Genomic DNA, 23,467 nt, shown 5'->3' with positions numbered 1-23,467 from the left:
AAACAAATGGAAGAAATTAGATCAAGATAGTATTTAGGCTGAACAATGAGACAACTTAAGACAGACAATATTGTGGTTGAATGCACAAAGAATACCAGGGATTCTTGTTCACATCCAGAGTGGGGAGGCTTTAAATCAGGAAATATTTTGAATGATACTGACATTATTTTCTTATTTGCCAGACATGTGTGTAGCACCTTCTAACTTTTCTGTTTCTCATATGACTTCACTATCATCTTGTTTTAAAGACCCATTTTATTTTATTCCCCAGTCTAGTACTCTAGTTAAAGAGCAGGAAAATACAGCCTGCTCTTCAACAAATTCTAAAATCCAGCTCTGCTTCTATCGCTACAGCTACAGAAATTCACTTGCATTGCTGGGCAGAGAAAAGAAAAATCGTGCTCCATTTAAAATAATAGCTTCTTCAAACAGGCTTCTTTTGTAGAAATCATTAGCAGAAACAAACCCAAGTGCTACAGTTCCCAAACCCTCTTGTACTACGCCTTCAGCACACGCTCCGCTAGAGGACACTGTGATCTCACGCGTGTCCCTGCGGGGATCCCGCTCCGGAGGCGCGGGGAAGGGAGAAGGGAAGCGAGGGCCGAGCAGTATTTCAGCCCGAGAGCAGCCCCGCAGTGCCTCGGGGGGCAAATGTGCGCAGGGCATTACCAAACAGCGAGAATTCAGCCTTAACCACGCAACAAAACACTTGCACTGGCCGCCTGGGCAAGCAGCGGCCCGGCTGGCGGCGGAGGCCCCCGGGCTGCCATGTCTGAGCTGCGCGGGAGGTGGCACCAGAGCATCACCGCCACCCGCAGCCCAAAGGCTGGTCCCCAGTGGGATCCAAAGGACAAATATTGCTATTACTGATGCGATTGGAATCACAGAACGGTTTGCGTTGGAAAGGACCTAAAAGAAAAACCCAGTTCCAACTCCCTGCCGTGAGAGGGACACCAGCCACTACACCAGGTTGCTCAAAGCTCCACCTGCCTAACCTGGCCTTGAACACGTCCAGGGATGGGGCATCCACAATTCCTCTGGACAACGTGTTCCAGGGCCTCAACATCCACACAGTACTGAATTTCTTCCTAATATCTAACCCAAACCTGCTCTGTCCCAGTTTAAAGCAATTTCCCCTTGTCCTGCCTCTACGTGCCCTTGTAAAAAGTCCCTCTCCATCTTTAGGCCCACTTTAGGTACTCATTACAGAGGCAATTACGTAGAACCTGACTACCAATTATGGACATCTTCATTAGACACGAAGGTGAAAGCAAGAGCACTCCGGTAGGAAAATGCTCTGCTAGCCATTTTCCCCTGCTCTCTGCCTCAGAGTCCAAGAGATCAAATAACACTCACTTTGCACATTAGGGTTTCTCAAGAACTGTCTTTGATTTTTCCTTTGGGCCCTGCTGTTCCGGTAATCAGTGTCTCCACAGTTGCAGTCTTTGTCTTTACCACTGTATCCCCGGGAGTGGATGCTGCGGGTTCTCTTCCTGATGGCCAGGATGTCGCTGGACACCTTGCACTTGTGAATTCGGAGTTTGCCAGAAGCATCCTCTGTACACTGCCATTTCTGTGAGAGAGAGAGAGATGAAGATGATTTCCCAGCAGCCTTCCAAACCCCTGTTGCTTTCAGGTGGATAGTAAAAGCAGAAAGGTAAATTTCTTTTAAAATTTAAGCTGTCCCCGAAAGAGCAAACTGAGAAGGGAAATGTTTTAGGGCACAAATTCAGTCACATTCTTCCCAATGTCTTTCTCATGCTAGGTAAACATAAGCTTGAATGAAATCACTTCAAATCTGCATTAAAAAAAATACAACCTAGATTAAAAAAACCAAACAAACATATATATATATATATATAAATTGAGAGTATCTAGACTACACACATCTCTGAAAAGAGCAAGTAAAAAGCCTTAATTTACTGAGTCAAGGAGTACTGGCAGGGCAGTTTTCACCAACTTTTTTTCTTTGAAAAAAATTTTTTTTTTCTTTGTTCTGTGACTTGGATTTTCTAGCATGATTTGGGGAAAATAAAAAAAACCCCAACCCACAGATAAAGAAGAACTGATTCAGTTGTAGAGTTTTTTGGAAAGAAAAGGACAAATTGTGGATGTAATCTATAGAAAAATACATAAACCACTCCCTACAGCCAGCAGGTGCAAGCAAGGGGAAGAACCTTAGGGACAGTAAACAAGAAATTATCTTGGATAAACTCCTTTGGATTTATAAATCAGGAGATTTGTATGAGACTTGGGAGGAAAAGGTCTGGAAGGAGTACCTGTAAAAAGCATTGTATGTGTGCTGAATATCAGAGCAAGTGTGGGAGAATGAGAGGAAACAGAGTTTTTTTCTGTTTGTCTGCACAGTATCTGTCTGACTTAATTATCAACATCACTGAACCAGATGGAAGATTCCAGGTGGATTTTTCCAGTGGATCCCATTGCCTTCACATTTCAAATTAAAAAGCAACTGGGACTTTAATTTCCTTTCCACATCACACTGTCTTAAAAAACCTAAATGTCGTTAAAAAAACCCATAGGTAGGTGCTGAGAGATCAGAGCTCCTTTGCCCATACCCAAGGCTTGCCATACATGGCACTCATGATACACTACATAAAATAAGAAGTCCGTGAAGATTTTAAGTCAGTGGTAGTCTGAATAACAATAGGGAGAGCTAGAAATCCCTATGTTTATTTGTAATTTTAATACAACCATGAATGACTATTACTCAGTGAGTTTCGTTCACTTTTGCATCTTAAGCCACAATGACCAGAGTTTGCATACAAAGCAATTAAGCTTGGCTGGATATTGCAAAGAACAAAACAATAATGCTATTGGTAACTGGAACCTTTTAGCTGCAGTTGCAGTAAAGTTTCTCTGTAACGTGTCCTTTTTTTGGTTCCCATGACTGAATAGAATAAGTAGCTTTCTCTTGCCTCATTAATAATAAGAAGACAGATGGATGCTGGTCCTAATGGAGTCTCCAACTTAATTTTTGAAATGGACACTAATATCAGAGCATACATATTTTGGTAAGTTCCATTAACTAATGGCTGTTCTGGCCTGTTTTGGGGATGCTGTCATGCTGAATGAAGAACGGAGAAAGAAAATAAAGCCTCAGGTAGATTTGCTGACCTGATAACCTGAGGAAGGAGCTGATGTGAGTCTGAACCACAGCACCATGAGAGCATTCTCTGGCCTAACATGTGGGCTGAGTTAAAGATGGATTCCATGCTGACATCCTCCTGTGGATTGGCATGACTCTGATCTCAGAACAGTAAGCCATGTGTAAAAGGACATTAATTTGACCAAGTCTGATGGCTGGCAGAGAAATTACACTCGTGCCCAGACTTTCAGTGTAAAGGTATATCTACAGGTGACAATGTAACTTTCTATAAGAAAAGGTGTCCAAGAGCTGTAAAGTTTTGCAGATTATGTTCTGCAATAGCATGTGCACTCTTCCTCCCTTAGCAAGAGATGATTGTTATAGGGTAAGAGCTGACTGCACCACTATAGTTCCTGTGTTTATTGGGTATGTGTTACAGTTATAAACATATGGCACTAGTTTTTAAAGAGTCTCAAAAGCAGCATTTTAAAGTAGAATAAGTATTCTCTTTGTCTAGCATTAATTATAGCAAGAGGTTGTAGGAGTGGCTTCAATAACCTTTTAGATCATTTTTAACAGTATTATGACTAACATTGAAACAAAACGCTCTGTGTCTAGTACAAGCCAATAATAGTTCCCTATTTAAAACAGGGATTAGATGTGACTCATTTCCTCTTTTATTTTTCCTTTTTTAATTTTACTTTAAAAAGTGTCATTATAAAGATGTTTTAGAGTTCTAAGATGGAATTTTCAGTCTAACTTTCCTGAATCCCTGCCCATGCCAGTGTAATCAGGCACTGAGCATGCATTATACAGTTGTTGTATGGTCCTTCTGCTCATCTTTAGATCTATAAAATGTATTAATGCACATAAAAGAAGATTCTGACTGAATGCACTGCCCCTCCCCTTCCCCTGTTTTCTACCTTCTTTCCCACTATGAATACCAAACTATTCTTTTAAGTTCAAGACTCTTAGTTTTGGTTTCTGGACCGTCATTTCTCCATCAATTAAATAATGCTATTAGCATATACACAAACTAAACATGCCTTCATTAAATTTTAATTTGTATATGTTTTCTTATTTTCCCCATGTTTATATTTTTTCTTATGGTGATATTTCACAAGACACCTAAGCCAATCTAACAATTCACTGTTGCCATAGGAATATAGGACAGTTCTTGCTTCTGTCTTCATGCTGTTTTAGGGACCCCTGCACTGATTTATTCTCACCTCAGTAGGAGAAAGGAGAACTAACTCAGAATTAAAAATTCTAAACCAATAGTAGAGAAAAACCCAAGACCCTGACATTTGGCTGCAACAAGCTGTTACATCATTTCAGTCATGTTGTGAAACTTCGTCTGTGTCAGCCTTTTTCCTCATCACTGACTCACCTTTTCCTTCTTTCATCTCATTTCATCACCTACCCTCCAGCAACTATTTCCCCTCTCACCTCAGCTCCCCACCTTCAGTTCACATTCCTCCCCAGTTTAGGTTCAGAGGGGAAGCAAAAGTGAGAGAGGATCTTTAATGCTTCCACATCTGAAACCCCACACCTGAAAGCTGATGGAACTTACCCCACACCTGAAAGCTGATGGAACTTACCCCACTGGGAGGAGCTTTGCTAGACACCCTGAACCAAGCAGGGTTTGTTCTGCACATGCACTTGGAGCCTTGGCTGGGTCTGTGTGTGCTGGCTGCCAGCTCTTCCCAGTGCCTTCCCTGCCCCAGGCAGCAAATTGCAGAGGAGCTTAGGAGTGGTAAAACTGTAAAAGGACTGGCAGCTAAGGACATAGGGTTTGTCCAGTTTGAAAGAAGCAGGCTGAGGGGCAATGTCACTGCTCTTCACAGCTCTCCAAGGAGGGAAAGCAGAGAGGGAGATGTGGGTCCAGTGATAGGACACATGGGAATGGTTCAAAGCTGTGCCAGGGGAGGTTCACACTAGACATAAGGATGCATTTCTTTACCAAAACAGTGGTCAAACACTGTACAGGCTTCCTGGAGATGAGGTTGTTGCCCCAAGCCTGTCAATGTTCAAGAGGCATCTGGACACTACTGTTAACAACACGCCATGGAAATGGCCAGGCAGTTGGACTCAGTGATCATTGTAGGTCCCTTCCAACAGAAATAGTTCTGTCCTATCCTATTGTGCTGATTTTGGCTGTGGAAGAGTTAATTTTCTTCACAGTGGCTGTATGAGGCTGTGTTTTGGATTTGTGCTGAATACAGGATTGATAATATAGAGATGTTTTTGTTATGGCTGAGCAGGGCTTACAGAGCCAAGGCCTTTTCTGCTTTTCGTGCTGCCATGCTGGTGAGGGGACTGGGGGTGCCTGGGAGGGTGGGAGGAGACACAGCTGGGACAGGTGACCCCAGCTGACCAAAGGGATATGGTATATCTATACCATATGACATCATACTCAGTACATAAAGTTGGGGAAGAAGGAAGAAGGAAGAAGAAGAGAACATTTGGAGTGATGGCATTTGTCTTCCCAAATCATTGTTACATGTGATGGAGCCCCACTCTCCCAGAGATGGCTGAACACCTGCCTGCTCCTGGGAAAGTCTGAACTAATTCACTCTTGCTTTCTTTGCATGCACTGCTTTTGCTTTCCCTAATAAACTCTACCTCTACCCATGAGTTTTCCAGCTTTTACTCGTCTGATTCTCTTTCTGATCCCACCAGTGGGGGAGAGACTGAGCAGCTGCATGGGCTTAGTTGCTAGCTGAAATTAAACAACTATACCTATCCTATCCTATCCTATCCTATCCTATCCTATCCTATCCTATCCTATCCTATCCTATCCTATCCTATCCTATCCTATCCTATCCTATCCTATCCTATCCTTCAGAAGTTAAGCTGCTTTACTCTCTGCCAAACCTGAAGTTAAAACATGTAAGTACCTGTGCCTGTTCCTCAGAGTTGAGGCAAGCACTGCAACAGTACTGCAGCAGGAGCTTTTCCTTGGATAATGGCACTAGCATGATGAATTTTCTTCTGGGGGTAGAAGTTTGTCCCCATAAAAATATTTCAAAGAAAAAGGGTAGAACATGGGCTGGATTGTTTGTACTTGGTGGCTTTGTTTTGCCTTGCTACTGGCATGGCTCCAGTTGTGACTTAGAGCTACATAAGGAAGACAACACCAATTGACTTCATAACTACCTGGGGTCTCAATTTCCTGGTATTAATCAGCTGTGCCACAGCCTTAAAATTAAGTCTATTTCATTACTGATTATAATTAAGGCATAAAACTATACATTCAGAATGAATCATTGTGACGTGCTCCACTGTAAATAGCTACTTAGACAGGACTTCAAATCAGCTTTGTGCAGTTAAGAGACTGTGATGGATTTGAGACAGTTGCTGCCCCCTTATATAGAGGGGAAATGAATTAGACAAGTCATGAAAAGTGTCCCAACAGTAGGCAAGCTAAAGGTTTCTATGAAATGTAAACATCTAGTATTTGCAGTAGACACATCAGTGTTAAATACCTTGTCAGATTTCATCACAAAGTTATGAAACCCCAAAAAACACACAACCGGAAATATAACATAGCAGCAATATTTTTACAGGTGCTTTTTCAATTTTGTAATGTATGACTGAATTTGAGTATTATTGCTCAGCCTAGGGAATGCTAAGATAAGACCTTAAAAATGAAGACCTCATGAATTTAAACATGTCCTCAAGATCTCATTTCCCTTTTTTCCTGTTTCGAAAGGTATGCTCTAAATTTGAAAACAGTTTAGATGGAAATACCATCACGGGCTGGATACGTGCGTACCATTTTCCTCCACTAGCAGTAACCAGATCTGGGGCAGTGCCAGGGGACTTGATGTGATAATGCTGGAAAAGGAGTCTGGTTCAGGGCTGCACTACTGCTATCAGAACTGTCTTGCTTTTGCTTTCTCTGGGCTATTAAAAGAGGCCATGTCACACAACATATTGAAAAGTGCCCTGTAATTAGTTGTCTGTGGTAAACAGTGCAGAGCAGCAGCAGTTCATTTCTGCTGAACTGGACCTGAATACTGAGAAATGTTTACTGGCTAAGGTCATCTCCTCTACACATTCCTGTAGAGCAGAACTGAACCCTGGTCCTGACCAAGGCTCCTAAATGCCCCTGGAAATACTGATCTGTGTTGTTTCATCTCAGCAGTACTTGAACATTGCACATGAATGCAGCTGTTTAACAGGGATAGTTTGCCAGGTTTACTCAGGGAATTTGGAATTGCTGCATTTTTGTGGAAAAAAAATCTCCTCCTCCATTTTAGAACTGAGTTGACACTTCCTGTAATGGCAGATCCCAATTTTTGAACCACTCTCTCATAACTAAACAACTTTCTGTTGAATCATGCTCCGGAGTCTGACAACATGAATACATTCAAAGATGGTTATTTATGTGCAGGCTTAGCCCCTGAGAAGTGTTCCTCAAAAATGCATTGGTCAGTGGTTCAACAGATAGGGAAGAAGTTTGTCCTGTAAGATCTGACAGGCTTTAGAAATACATTCAGATAAATGCACAGGGACAGAACTGGTGGGAAAAAGGAATGAAGGAATTAATCACTGGATAACAGGAATAACTATATAAAAATTGGCAATTTTGAGCTACTTCACAAGTTTTTGAAAAGAAAATTGCCTAGGAATTTTACAGACTACACAATTTTGCATTCTTGCTGTATAGAGAAGATTGATTTTAAGTGTCACAGTTCTAGCAGTTCTCTAGTTATAAAAAATGCATGACCTGCCTTGTCAGCTCTAGAAATGTAGGCACCTAGGTCAAGACAGCAAATATTTCACCTGTATAGCATTCTCTACCAAATCTATTAACTTGCCTGTAGTTACAGCTCAATGTCAAGAGACTTCTGTTGTTATCCAATAAATATCCACTCTCAGGTGCAAACAAATAGGAGCCAATGAAAAGGATAAATTTAATCCTTTAGCTATAAATAGTAATACCAATAATAATCTGTTAGTATTGAGTCATATACATTTAACTTGCAGAGGACTTAGCTGACACTCTATTTCACTGGATACTTTAAAATGGAAACTGTGCAAAAAAAGAACCTTAAAGGAGTACTACAGAAAGCATTAAAAATAATTCTTGCATAAACTATGTTTTCTGTCTAGACATTTTTGGTACACAGAATTACTTTAAGAAATGTTTAAAGAATTTGCTTTTTTAAAAAAGGTGCCATTCTACCAAAAAGTCTTTCTTGTTAGAGAACACCAGTAAGATGATAGTGAAAATGCTGAACACAGTCATGCATTGAAAGAGATGAAACCAGTGAATCCAGTGATCTTCCTGGAACATCTCTGGATTTTATCCAGAATAGACTTGATACTTCCAATTAAGAACTGCTTGAATTTAAAGAATTGTCAAATCTGGGAAGAGCTGCTCTCTGTTTGATAAAAACTTAAATATTTAGGCTGAAATGTGAACTATTTAGGCTGAAATATGAAATACCATGCCTTGAAAGATTATTTTTAGAGATAAAGGAACTTATCTTCATATTTGGTTTCAACTCATAAACAGACTGGTATTTTAACTAGAAGTATCATAATTTCTGGAAATTCCTACGAATTCTTGAGCAACTAAGTTGCAGGCATGATTCTGTCAGCTATGAGGGATGACTCTGCAGGGTCTAAAGTGAGGAATAGCTACAAGACCTGTTTCACAAAAGCACTGAAGCACACACTTAGTTTTAAGCACATAACTGGTCCCAAACACATATGCTTCCAGTTAAGTCAGTGTACAGATGCTCCACTGAATTATTACTAAGAAAAGATGGTATCAATGGGGAGATGGCAAAGAAGAGACAGCTCTGAATCAATGCTCTGGTAAAACAGGTTGATCACCAGTGCCTTTTGACTCCTGCAAGTATCAGGAGGTTATTCTGGAATCTGGAGAATCCATGAGTGATGTTTATATGCCATAGCATAATTTTAGTTGAGTTTTAGTGGGTGCTCAGGGTCTGGCTGTCAGTGGCTGCCCAGCCATCTGACACTTCTGGCCAGTTCTTACCAGTGTATGTGTTTTTATTCATACTCTGCAGCTGGTCATAAAGCTGACCTATACAAATGTATGGTCTGTGATATTTATTTTATGAGAGCATAGATACTTGAGCCAAACCAGACTACACCTAATAAGCCCCATTCTAATTTCCTTTACAATATTATCTGTAAGCTGATTGATGGCAAGTGTTCTTTTATTATGACAAATAGACGTGCTTTCAACTGAATGCTGATATGATAATTTGATAAATATGAATATCAATAATAAAATTAAATTCTTATGCTAGGTTTTTAGAGGGTGAAGAATACGTGAGAAATAGGAGTACAGGCTACATAACATGCTTTTTGGAGCAGAGCCAGAAGAATCTTGCACATTTACCGCAGAGCTGATGTTTGGATTCAGCAACATGTCTCCAGTGACTACCCATAAAGCCTTAGATCACTGTAAAATACTCTGAGACCTAATCTAACTAAAATCTCACTGTACAGTCTTCAGGCATTTTCTCCAAATAAACCTTATTTCCTCAGGGTAGTGTTGGGACACAGTTCCTCAGGAGGAAACACAATATTATGCCTCTCTAAAGCGGAGATGCATGAAAAGAGAGCACATGGAAGGTGTGGCTAAAATGTTATACCTGTCTAGCACAGAGTGAGTTCATGTGCGTGCATGTCATACCAAAAAGGCAGCACGATGCATTTTTCTGTTCTGCCCACTGTCAGTGTTCATTGGAGCTGGCAGAAGACCATGGATCTTTACAAGTTTCAGACCTTTGCTGTTCAAAAACTGGCAGGTTGTGCCGAGCAGATGGTAGGAGATGTATGCCCATAAAATAAACAGACCCATGTCTGGGTTTCACTGCTGAGTCATCCAATCTAAAAGCTGAAATTTAAAACACAGTGCTTCACAGTCCTTATTTTGGGAGGGTGGTTCTTTTTTTTACCCTATTGGGAAAATTAAAAAAAAGTGAGGTTTGTGTAATTTTTCTAAGAGGACAAAAATGTGTGTTTGGCTATGGATTTGATACTGATTATAAATAATGGATTGAGCAGTACACTGGGGACACCCAGCCTACCAGTCACCAGACCTCATAAGGTAACTGTGATCTGGGAAAGAGTGTTAGGTCCCAGAAGTCAAAATTATGCCTTAGGAAAATTCCTATGACTCAGACTGGAGAGAAAAAGAATAAATACTTATGAATTAACTCAACTCCTTAATTACATGTTTAGGTAAGGGAAGAGAGAAAGAAAAAGTATAAATGAAAACACAGTTAACATGGTTTTATTTGATATTTGCTAAGTATCCAGAAGAATTTCATGAGTGAGAAGATGGAAGGAGTTCAAGAAAAATAACCTGCTGGAGGATTTAAGAGCAGCTTGCCTCTAAACCTCCTGAACGAACATACATTCTTGTCTCAGGTTATTCCAGTGGAAAGCTGAAAAGAGATTTGTGTCATGATAAGGTTGTATTAATCCAAAGAAACATTTGTTCACGTGTTATTATTTCTGCTCTATTGGAAAATTAACAAAGCTTTGTTACAAGTTGACACCAACTATTTCTCATTAAAAAAAAAAAGCAGGGATAGCAATGCTGCAGATGAATCAATATTTCTGTACTGTGTAACTTATTACCAAAAGGGTAAATATATATCAGTAAAATATAAAAATACCCTGCAAACCATTTAAGCATTAAAACCCATCAGTATCCACTGCTAAACCAACAGGGCTCAATCAGGTGACCTCAGTAAGCTACACCATGTAAACTGGTGACAAATTTGGCACGGAAACTATGAAAGAAACCTCCTGTTCCCATCATAATTTCTTGATCATTCTGTCATGTGGAGATGTGGAGGGACCACAAAGGAAACTTCCACTCTGCTCCAAGCCCCAAAGCTGATCAGGGAGCCCACCACTCCTGCTCCCTTTGCCAGGGGAGTGAACCTGGCCTGGTGTGATGGGACTGCCTTTGCTTTGGGTGAGCACAGATCAACAGCTGGGGCAGGGCAGGAGATGAAATCTGGCCTATATCCAAATATGACATGGGCAGGTGACCCATAACGCACAAGTTCATAAAATTAACAGCACTTCCCAAGTTACGAAGTTGAGGAGGAAGAAGAAAACATGAAATCCTCAAGTCCAGGTACTAAGCAAGCAAAAAATTAAGAGCATGTACTGGAAGGAACATCTGGAGGTCATTTAGTTCATCCTCCTCCTCCTCAAAGTAGCAAACTTATTAGGTTTTGGAAGTATCCCAGGATGGACTTTCCATAGCCTCTTTGGGCTCCAGTTCTTAATCACGTTTATGGTAACATTTTTTCCATGGATCTATTTAGAATTTCCCTTGCTGCAGCTTGTCTCTTACCGGTAGCCCTTTTGCTGTGCACCTCCAAGACATACCTGGGTCTGTTTTCTCCCTAATTAGCCATTAGTTAATCAAAGGAAACAATTAGCTTCCTCATTTTCCTTCTGCTCCCCTGGCTAAACAAACCTCTGCCCCTCCTCAGTACTTCCACCCCATCTCTGGGGTCCTCCACTGGACTTGCTCCAGCGCACCGAAGTTCCGCTGCTCAGAGATCCCAACCCGGACGCAGCATTCCAGCTGCAGCCCACAGGCACCAGGGAGAGGTGAGCACTCACTTCCCATGACCTGTTAGCAGTGCTCTTGCTAATGCAGCTCAGCAGGAGCGCTCCCCTCGCTGGCATGGGCTCACTGCTGACCCACGTCAACGACTGCCGGAACATAACTCAGGAGGGAACACATCCGATGCACATCTCATTTCTGAGATGTTCTCAGGGAGGTGGGTGATCTCTTGGAACCTGTCCTCCCATAAAGGGGATTATGAAAAAATGGCAAGGGGACAGGGATCTACAATGGGATCTACAATGAAAGTGATGCAACCTGCCAATGGTGCTAGAAAATTTAAATGCATTAAAAAATAACAGTGAAAGTATTTTATATTTATATTTTACAGATGTTTAGTCTTCTTCCTCCCCCCTTTTTATGTTTATCTATTTTCAGACACATATTGCACATGGAAAAAATAGGAATTTTGAAACTTTTAATTAAAAAATGATCTTTACTCTGCCTCGTTTTTTAAGAGAAAATAAGCTGAAGCCATTATTATCCTGAGTACCACATCCTTGGAGATTTTGCAGCTAGTGGGTCTCAGGATCACACCTCGTTTTAATACAGGAAAATTTTTTTTTTCCTTTTTCAGTTTCCTGGTGTTCTCCTTTTCAAATAAACTACATATTGACTAGAATAAATTTAAATTGAGAACAAGCTTTTAATAGTGTATTAATTCCCCAAATACTTATTCTTAGCTTCAGACATTTAGCAGCAGCTTCCCATAGACCAGTAATTTCACTATTTAAAAGTCTGTCAGCAATCACTCATTCTGTGAAAGTAATTTTAATTCAATTGATGTTAACTGCAACTGATTAGAGTAAACATAGGAAGTATTACAAACCATCATAATTTAAAGGAAGATTTTATTTCTATATATGCACCTATGTAACTGAAATCAAATATACTAATCTCAAAAGATAAAACAAAGTTAAGTCACACACAGCAATATTTTCTCTTTTCTAAGAGGTGCAAAATGACTAGAGCAAATCTCCTGCAGGAACCTCATATTAAACTATGATGGCTCAGAAATACATATTTGGAACTCAGAAGGAACATACTTGGACTAAAGTATATTTATTTGACCTACTAACTTTTTTTTAAGAACTTCTCTACATGGAAAAAAATCCTGCAGACACTTATTTCACATTGCAGTGCCTCACTGAAGTCCATATTATTCCAATGTTGGTCTTCAAATTCACACCTTATCTATTCTATGCTGGCTTTCCTGGGAGCACCACATGTAGTCTGTCCTTGAGAGAGAAGCTAGCCTTGCTTCCTAGGGCTGGCATGAGGGTGAAAGGAGTGGGAGGAGTGGGTCTGTGCCCCACAGGCTGAACAAGCGCAGAGAGAGGATGCTCCACCCCTCATGATGCCCTGCCTAACAGAAGCTTTCCATAGGCACATTTAATTCAGCATCCCTGAAGGAAGCCTTCAGGACGTTAGAATTACCAGGGACAACTTTGATCTATTTGTTTAAGAAAATAACGTGTACACACCAATGGCTGTGTCTGAAAATTGGTCTTAAAGAGGTCAGTTCAGCCCTGTCCTTCATCCATCTGTGAGGGATGGCTGCTGGGCTTTGTGCAGCCAACATATCTTCTGCATTGAAAAGACCTCCATGAGAGTTTTTAGGTGGGAGACCCACTATCAAACACTATTGCTCTTGTAGCCTCCTTACTGACTGAAGCCCTTCTTCCTTCACTGTTTTATCAAACTGGATTCACCAATATGGGATGATCTACTTCCCTGGGCTGAGAACAGGGCTGTGAGCAGTGTTTCCTACTGCTTCAGGTGTGGTATCTGGTCAGGACACTTAACCTTTTCTATTCATATGTGGAGAAGTAGTTACTCCAAACCCGGATTTTGGCATAAGAGGTAGTAAATATAAGGAATAATTGCAAAGAAAATATGTTGTTACTTTAAAATGAAACATCTTAGCATCTAACAGTCTAAATGACTTCAATGATCTCTTTTAGTTTTTATAAAGCATCCCGATTTTCAAATTTAATTTCTGTTTACAATGGCAGTGTTTGAACTCCTGGAAACTTTGCCCTTGGGTGAGACCGCGACATTGTGTATATCCCTTCAAAAGTGGCTGCATTTAAGGAGCACGTGTGAGGCGAGAGCTGTGACAGAGGACCTGACCAAGGATGTGACAGCCAAAACATTAATCCAGCCCAATCTGTGCTTAACCAAGATTTACCGCAACACTCTGCAGGATGAGAAGGGGACGGAGCCTTTCTCTAGGCGAGCTCTCCCCAGCTCCCTCGGGCTGGCGGGCAGAGTGCGACCTGCTCTGGGAGAGGCACCATGGGTGGCAGCCGAGGGGAGCAGAGCACAGAGAAGGCTTTGTGCCCTCGTTCAAACCAGCCCACCGAGATCTCAGTGCCAGGCCCACGGCTGGCTGCAGTGCTCTGAGCAAACATCTGAGGGGAAAGCGCCAGTGCCTGCCTGGGAGAAATCACCTCACACTTCTCCGGGGAGGTGTGTGAGGATGGGGATGGAGCACAAGGACAGCAAAGCAGGCACAAGCCACTGCCTGGGGCCCCCAGCATGTGCCTCAGCATGGTTGGAGGTGGTGTCAATGAGAAGGCACACAGCTTGCTAACACATCTCTCCAGGAAATCCATCTTCATATGTTACCATAGGTATAGCATTAATTCAGGATGGATTGAAGAGAATTCGGAGTTTGAATCACTTTTCTTAATTTATTTCTTCTCCTGTGCATGCACTGCTGAGATGCAGGTATAAGCATAATAGCCAGGGGTGCAGTAATTTTTGGTTTTACGAGCAGACAATTTGTATCAGAGTCAGGCATTATACTGAAATCATTAAGGCTGCAAGAAGAAAAAGTAATGCTTGGGTGTGGTTATCACTGCCTGAATCCTTACAGTGACCTGAAATAGGGAGTGTTTCTGGGCAAGGGGAGCCTTCTATTTAAGGTGTTTCAATAAATAATATAGGATGATGATTACTAAGTGTGCTGTTCAGTTGTTCATCCCAGCAAATGAAATAATGTATAACCTTAGGACTAACCAGCTTGCTTTGGTAATCCTGGACTAGACCATTGAGTACAAGATTTCACTGCTCAAAAAGATTCTCTCTCTTATTAACAATTATGACTGAACTATCTTGCATATTTATCAATACACATGATCAAAGAAAAAGTAGTCATTTCATATTATGTTTAAGCATGGGAGTTTTACAATAAGCTCTGTACTAAGCAAATGAAGGACTGGGTCTTCAACACCTTAAATTGGACCACTGCTTAGAGAAATTTTTCTGGTCCTTTTTGCTCAGAAGATATTAACAAAAGTGATCTTTTAGTTACCTTCCAAATTCCATATTTAGTTACCTTCTTCAAATTCTTTTAACCCATAGTATAAAAATGTATTTCCCTGTGACACCTAGAAAACTGCAGTTACTTATGGCTTACCTGTCCTGGTTGTTCACAGGCTGTCTGGTATCTTGCTTGTTGGCATAATTCTTTTACTCTCTCATACTTTGGTAGTTGATTAGACTGCTGAGTGTTTTTGCTGGATTCCTCCTTCTTACGTAGAAATTTGCTTATTAAAAAAATAAAGTTGAATGTTTTAGATATATTGTTCTAAGCTCTAAGGATGAATGTAACTTGAACAATGAAGCTACTTGAAGGTTTAATGTCTTCTCAGGGAAAAAAAAATCCCCACATTTCTGTTATTGACCTTCGGTGTAGGTCACATACTGAAAAAAGGCTCAGGTAATTGGCTGAAAATTGCCAGAAGATAAGCAAGTGCTGCTAAAATATGACTAACTGGAACAGTGTAGGTTCTTTCACAAAGCAAAACTCTTTGAAGCAGTACTTTCTTGGCTGAAAAACCCAGCTGAAGACACAACAGGACTTTCATACTCAGCACAAGCCTGGCTGTATCTTACACATTACAATGTGTCTTGTATACACTGCTGTGTAATACATCAGACAAGGTTTTCATAATCTGTAAAGTCATAAAGTGCCAAAAGAAAATTGCTGTAAAATTTTTACGCAGAGAAGATTTTCACAGCAACAACTGGCAAGGTGAGAGGGTATAAGGAGTTATCAGTGAAGAGAGGAGCAGTTATAGTCATGAATCTCAATTACACATAAGTCTTAGCTGGAACAAAAATGAAGAATGCTTCTAATATGTGATGGGAAATACAAAATCATTTGATAGGAAGATTCTGCACAGCTGGATTTGAAACAGAGATTTGGTAAGAAAATTATTCAGATGATGAGAAAACTGGGCACAGTGTTAGAGGAAGAGGCTAGGAGAATCACCAGAAAAGCATGCTTTCAATTTTCTTCAGAGAAAGGGATTTGGGAGCACAGTAGCTTACAAAGGCAGTGGTGGGAAACTAGGAAAAAAGTCATGCCTGTCAGTTTGCTTGCAAAACTTACTGCTTCTCTGACCATAAAAAAGAAGAGGAGGAAGCAGAAAGGAAAGCGTGTACAAGGGAGTGCTCCCAGCAGGCAGGCTCTCCCAAAAATCTCTAACCCCTAATAATTACCCTCTTTCGACTAGAAATGTGTCACGCCAAATTTTGGTCTTCTTGTTTGTTCGAAACCTGAAAGAAAAATAAAAATATTTACTGCTGGCACTGAAGTATACCACTGTAAGTGTTAAGAAATTATTTCTGAAAACAACAACTCTCTACTTATATATACGTGCAATTTTATAGATCTACTACTTAAAAGACTCTTCAAATGGGAAAGCTGCGGTCATCATTTTCACAGAAGCTGTTTTTCTACTCAGTTGTTGATTTACTAAGGTATTTGCTTCTGAATTGACCAAAAAAGGATCTTGGGACCCACCTGTTTCCTGGTCTCTCCAAGTCCAGAAGCTTTAGGACAGATTTGCCATCCATATCTGGAGGTGTGTCAAGGCCTGCTATATCCAGAATTGTTGGAGCAAGATCAATATTCAGAACTATCTGAGGCACTCTGCAAGTCAACAGGAAAGGTCATAGTTGTCATGTGTTCAATGTGTAAGTCTTCACATTCTCTTGGAAATAGAATGATAATTAATGCTTATCAGGGCTTTGAAGATGTAAAGCTTTACAGAAGTGCTAGGTTTAGAAAACTCCCTTTGAAGTCTTCAGCTCAGAACGATAGGCCAGTACTGCAGACTGACATCACAAAGAAAAAGTTAAGCACAATAAAACAAGGAGGTGCAGCAGCAACACTGCTCTTATCTCACTGACAATGAGGGCATGATGCCACCCATTCTGCTAAACCTCAGAGTGAGCAGTAAAGATGAGCACATCGTTTTTAAAAGCAAAAACCAAGTCTAACCCTACAGGAATATGCATTACACAATTTTCTCATCTATATATAACTTATTCATAATATGCAAAGTGGAAGAACTGCCTCTTCATGAGACTCACTGCTCTGCAATAATAGGGCATCCTTTATGAAATGAAACTAGACAGAGTGATAATTACATGCTCTCAGAAACATTATACATTAGGCTCAACAGCTGTGCTAGAGAAATAAGGGAACATACACTGATCCCGGCTCCACGCTTGGACCACGAATAAAGAAAGGAACTCGAATATCAAAGTCATATGGCATTGACTTCCCCTTGACCAGTCCGAACTGCCCAATATGGTATCCATGGTCAGCAGTGTAAATAATGTAGGTATTCTCCAGTTCTCCCATCTCTGCAAGCATTTGGTGTAACTGCAAGCCAGCACAGAAAGAACTCTGAGTTAAGTGTAGCAAAACATGTTTTGTGCATAATCATGTATAACCACCATTTACAACTCTTAAATATACAGGACCAAACACGGCATCAATGAGGTTGTTGACACAGATTCTGGGGATTGGCATTTTTATGTCTTGCTTTCACCGTGCTGCTAAAAAATCAACATATAGGTTCAATTTCACACTTGACAGAGGGGACAATTAAACAAGTCCAGAAAATTAGACTAGAAAAAATATGGTAATGATGGGATAGTTGCATTAGTATGTCCAAAATTCATTATGTACTCAAACACAGTTTGTGAAAAAAGTCTGCTACAGCTTTAGGGGAAAAGGTACTCATATTTGATTTACTGTGCTAGTCTACAACTTTCTCATTTCTTACAGTTGTGGGCTTGGGAAAAAGCTGTAAATTTTTATTAAAGTTTAAAGAAATCTCTCTGGGGGAAGATCTTTGGTCATGGTGCTTGATTTTGGAACAAAAAGTCATACAAAGTACACCTAATAGTTCATGTATCATGTTACCTATAATTAGCTGTACACTACATTGCCTAACTTCTGCAAACACTCGTAGACTGACACCTGAGTTGCTGTGATTTGCCAGTTCCCAGATTTCAGCTGAAGGACAAACTGTGAAGGGAGCGTGTGAAATGAATAGAAGTTGTCATGTGTGCACCTGTGTCTATCCATGTGTACACACAGGTGATGCATCTTCTGTTAATACCAGGCTTTATATTAGGCCCAATTACTTTTCCCTTCAAAAAAGTAGTTTTTTAACCCAGCAATTGAAAGAAGAAAGCCAGGAGCTTGGCATCATGTTGCAGAGAACCAGAATTCAGTTCTACTGGGAAAAAGTGGAGTAATTCCTCATAGCACAATGACTTTCCCCAGAATGCTGTTGGTGAAGGTAAAGAAAGAAGTAATTAATTAAATGTTGTTACCAACTAAAAACATTGTATTCACAGCAGTTTCTTGCACTCACTCTTTCCATAGAGTCGTCAACAGACATCAGGGTCTGAAGTCTTTTGCGCTGCAAGACATTTGTAAACTCCATGTGGATTGGCAGCATAGGCCCTGTGTACTGCATAATCCAGTGCTTATCCATGTTTGGTGCATAGTTATAGCTGGGAGTGCTGGAGGAAAAGAATGGATCTGAAAAGTTGTGCAGTATGACAGGCATCAGAGGGAGGTGGGAACTCCTCCAACACAGAAATAGACAGCAAACAGTTAAATCACAAATTCCATGTGGTATCTGACAAATACCAACAAACATCACTTCAGTGGCTTTCAAGCTTCATTTGGTCCTGTATCACCTCCTAAAAATATTTTAACTGCTTGCTTTCCAAGCTTTCTTTCACACTCAAAGACCACTACAGGTTCCATGTTAGTATTTGGGATTTGCTAAAATCTGTTTCTCAAACAAAACTGTAGTCATCAAAAAAGCTTATCTGAATGATGCATCCCATATAGATAAGCAGAAAAATTAAGGAAGTCAGAGATCAAAAATGACTGCTTCCTCTTAATATTAGGGAATATTGCCCTGATGCTCCCAGTAGAAAAATTACCTTTAAATAAAAGTCAAAGAAAGGTGTTTTCCAGTGGGATAGAGAAATTGAGTAGTCAGTATTAAGAACAGCACCAGTGTTACAGCTGGTTCTACACTAAATACTGTTGAGGTGGTTTTATTTATTTAATGTGAATGCAAAGCACAGTGCATTACAAGTATAAAATGAACCATGACAACAAAACTGAGCTAACAGCACTCTCAATATTAGTTCTAAAAAGAAGTATGGAACAGAGTCCTATCTAAAGCAAAGAATGATGCTTTAGGAGTTTGTACAAACATCAAAAGAAATATTTAAGAGTGGTGTTCTATCCACAGCCAGTGTATTATGAAAGATGTCCTATAAGAAACAAGAATATTTTCCCAGAGATATCACCTTGGAAGAAAAGGTGTGGCAAAAAATGTGTCAAGTAAATTTTCTCTACAGAGAAGCACATTACAAAAGCTCTCCATCAGTCTTGTTTTTATACCTAGCATACATGGCAACTACAAGGTGAAGAGAAACCAAGCAAAACTGATGTCCCATAATGGTTTCACCTACATATGAACAATTTCCTTCTCTAGAAAGAAGGAATCTAGGCTTTGTCATTCTGATTAGGTTCTTTGGGTTTTATTTTTCCTGTTTCTATTACACTGCAGTACATGATGCACGAATTGCAGCATTACATTTGAAAATTAAACATAGAGAGAAAGCGAAGAAAATACTGTTGTGTGATTAGATTAATTTGATTCTTATTATTCTCTTCTCAGTTTAGAATAAAAATTCAATTCAATATTAATTTGCTGCTTAGGTACAGAAAATTATAACGTGTTAACAAAAAGTACATTTTTCCCACTGAAATATTTATGTGTAGTTGTCTTTTCTTAAAATGAACCATTTCAGAATACTGTATAACTTGAAATCATACCTTTGACCAGTCCTTCCCTTAGCTTTCATTTTTCTTTACATGGTTGTATGTGATCACAGGAATCAAGTTGATTTTGTATCAGATATTGTATGTATGACCTTTAGCTACATATTCTGAAGATAAAAATCAGCTGAAAGAATAAAGTAGTAAACTGATAGTCATCTTCAATAAATTAGTGGAGTACACATTTTAACTGGAGACCATTATTTGAGAAGCTAGGTAGAATTTGAGAACTATGCCTCTAATAATGCAGCAAGTTTTGACTAACCTACTTAATCATTAGTCTCAAGGGAAAAGAGAAGTAAAGCAACAGTATCACAGGACTTTGATAAAGATTAAGGAGTATGAAAAGGTTAACTCCCTACTGAGCAAAGACAAGCATAAACTAGAATTCCTCTTCTGCTGAAAAATCTTTTATTTCATATTGAAAAGTCAAAGCTTTTGTAATTTCCCATGGTTGAAGTCTGACTTTTAAAATTAATACTGTCATAAAATTAATAAGATTTATCCCAGGAGCACAGCCCTCTGTTTTACTGGCTAGCCAGCAGTACTAGCAGAGGGAGACCCAGACCTTGAAGAAGCAAGTCTTAGGAACTTATCAGTTATCAGACAGAAAAGAAGGATATTTCCAGGGCAAATTTTTCTCTGTTTCCTTGGAAGTTCATCAGACAAGATGTTTTCCCATGAAAGAGCTCAGTTTTGATTGATCAGCCTTTCCTAGTAAAACCCTGGATTTTTTTCAGTGGGGTCCTGAGTGCCCCAGCCACAGAGGGATGAGGTGGCTGTGAGCTGAGCTCAGTCGGCAGCGCGGTGACAGCCTGCTGCTGTGCCAGGAAGGAGAGCCAGCTGCTGAAGGAGGCTCAGGTCTTATGTTCCCAGGCTATTGTGAGAAGCCTCCTCCACATAATGGATAGTTTTTAAAAGCAGCACTCAAGGGTTTAGCAGGGTGGTTAAAACCTTTCACAGACACTTTCCAAATGCATTTTGAATTTTCTGGGTGAGAAATGCAGCAGGCAGGGAGTGTGCAGAATTTTCCTCCCAGACAATTCAAGGAACAGGAACCTTCTGTGAAATATTCAGTGTCACTGGCTGATGGATAAATGTGAAACAGGGGTCCATAATGCTGGAGAAAGAGTACTAAGGAAGAGACAGAAAGGAATTCCAAAACCCCACTTCTTGTGGTGTTTTGTGTCCAAGTGTTCAAAACCCCACTTCTGTATGTTCCCTGTGTACCCCAGTTTGTTGGGCCTTTCAGAAATCCACCAGAATGGCACTGGTTGCCAGTCACGAGATCTGACACTGCTCTCAAATCTACCTACCTTTTTTTTTTGGTGTAAACCAACCAACCAACCAGCCAACCAACCAACCAGCCAACCAACCAACAAACCACTGCAGAGGTAAATCCTAGGCAGAATATTGCTGATTTCTGAAAACTTTTCCATGTAGACAGACCTCTTCCTGGTCAGAGATAATATTTTATCACAACTTTTTTTCTTGAAGCAGCTGGAGATACCAATTAAATGCTCAGCTGTTATAAGCCCTTGAAAGTCATTATGGCATGGTCTGTCACTTCCATTTTGGAACAGCTTTGCTCTGTACTGACAAGTACTGCTATAAAGTAACACTGACATCTATATTTCCTTGATTCCTCTTTGCACTGGAAGGATAAAGCTGAAGACAGGTACCATGTTTTCCATGGACTCCTCTGAGTCATGAGTCCATCTTGTGTTGAGTATATCAGTTCACCCATGATCAGCACACAGTACCAGGTAGCCCATTATTTTCAGGTTGTCTATGGCCTCTAAGTCTGGCAAGTTGCTATAGTAGTACTTGTCATTCTTGTAGAATATACTAACTTGGGCAAATCTAGATTGCTCTGCTGCTCACTTTTATTTGTCCAACACATACTGTGAAGAACTTAATACACAGAGACCACTTGGCACTCCATAACAGATCTGTTCTGACACTGGAAGGTGTCAGGTTCACAAAATCCTGAGTTGATACCCTCAGCTAAACTAACAAAAAAATTCAAAATACTTAACAATAACAAATGCTGAACATAGTCAGGTACTTTCCTATAAATGCATACTCACAATGAGAACATTTCACCCTGAGATTTTGTTATCAATTACCTACATGAATAAGTTTACAGAGAAATTTACAGTGATAATCAAATGATCTATAGACTATGGAAGCAATAAATATTTATAAGCATTACTGCATTTTTAAAGAAAGATTCTTCACAAAATTTATAATTTATTTGTCTGTAAACATCAGTTCAAATAGATACTTATAGTTATGTTGAGAGAAAAGGAGTAGTATTAGCAGTCACTGTTGTAATCAAAAGGCCTCAGTAACTCTGACAACATATTTACTATATTTATATATTTAAATTTGAACTTCAAAATTAAGAACGCATCTTATTTGGCTTTTAAGGTACCACAATAACTTTAAGTTAGACAAGAAATAATTAAAAAAACCCAACAACCCAAAAAATGGATGCTTGTACTTGAGGATCTATTAAAATGGAGTCTCCAAACAAATAATTAAGAAATGACTAGCTTCTACTAGTAACTGAACTGAATAGTGATAATGAAATAAGGGAATATAGCCCTTTTGCAAATCACTGTTACTAAAAGATATTTTTCAGTTTAAGAAGGGATTGCGAGAGTTCAGCATGTTTTAAGAGCTTCAAGAATTTAGTACAACTTTAAATTAACATTTGCTTTCTAAAAAATTGATCTAAATATATACATGTCTCCAACAGATGGGATAATGTGAAAGAAACAAGTATGTTTCCAAACATTTGTTCAATTGCTCATAGTAAAAAATCTGTGTTTGCTCCTATTTACAATCTCCTAATTCCCTCCTGTTTCTACTCAACAAAAGAAATTATGTTCACAAAAATACTGTCTAAAAATGTTGGGCTTGAATAATTCCATAGAGTTCCCAGGGGGTTTTATCCCAAAAGTGTTTGGCTAATCTTCTGTTTGGATTGGGATTCCTCCAGTTAGTGAAAATAATACAGTACTTAGATGGCCCAAGAACATTTTTGTTTCATAAAAATAAAAGTCAACAACATTTTAAAATAATACCTCTGGTAAAACTGATTGAAAAAAATGAATAGTTTCTGTACAGAATTAGCACCTCTATTATTCTTTGAAATATGATTAGCAAACATGGCATAAGTGGTCATGTTTCTTCAAGTGTAAATAAACAAAGGAAGCAAATTCTTTGTTTCCAGGGAAAGTAGACTTCCAGGTTTAGACACTGTTCTTGGAAAGCAGGAAGCCTAGGTTCTGGCCAAAATTAGACGTCAAAAAAACCCCCACAGCCAGTGGCCATGATCAGTATTAAAGTGAAGTTGAATTTCACCATTCTGGATCTGCTTTTGCTGCCTTTTAAAAGGGGAATCTTTTAAACCCAGTGATATTTATTGATCTAGGTATGTGGGGTATGAAAGTTTCCAAGCTTAGATTCCAAAGTGTAACGCAACCGCTGTATTTCAGAACAAAGAAGTAAAACAGTTGTTGCCTGTTAA

The 23,467-nt window shown here is 39.7% G+C and overlaps 1 protein-coding gene across 1 annotated transcript in view; it reads right to left on the bottom strand.

Annotated features, from left to right (window-relative positions):
* The window catches only part of SULF1 (sulfatase 1), a 63,729-nt gene that overhangs the window by 15,128 nt on the left and 25,134 nt on the right, over nt 1-23,467 (bottom strand). Inside the window, exons 5-10 of the mRNA XM_069004914.1 lie at nt 18,437-18,587; nt 17,258-17,433; nt 16,567-16,695; nt 16,263-16,319; nt 15,175-15,304; nt 1,357-1,573 (exon numbers count right to left, since the gene is read on the bottom strand). Of these exons, the coding sequence (XP_068861015.1) occupies nt 1,357-1,573; nt 15,175-15,304; nt 16,263-16,319; nt 16,567-16,695; nt 17,258-17,433; nt 18,437-18,587 (860 nt within the window). The remainder of the gene's footprint in view (nt 1-1,356; nt 1,574-15,174; nt 15,305-16,262; nt 16,320-16,566; nt 16,696-17,257; nt 17,434-18,436; nt 18,588-23,467) is intronic.

Source organism: Aphelocoma coerulescens, chromosome 2, assembly GCF_041296385.1.
Source record: "Aphelocoma coerulescens isolate FSJ_1873_10779 chromosome 2, UR_Acoe_1.0, whole genome shotgun sequence".
Lineage (NCBI taxonomy): Eukaryota > Metazoa > Chordata > Aves > Passeriformes > Corvidae > Aphelocoma > Aphelocoma coerulescens.
Note: the sequence above shows the minus strand (reverse complement) of the source record. Positions and strands in the feature narration are given on the sequence as shown.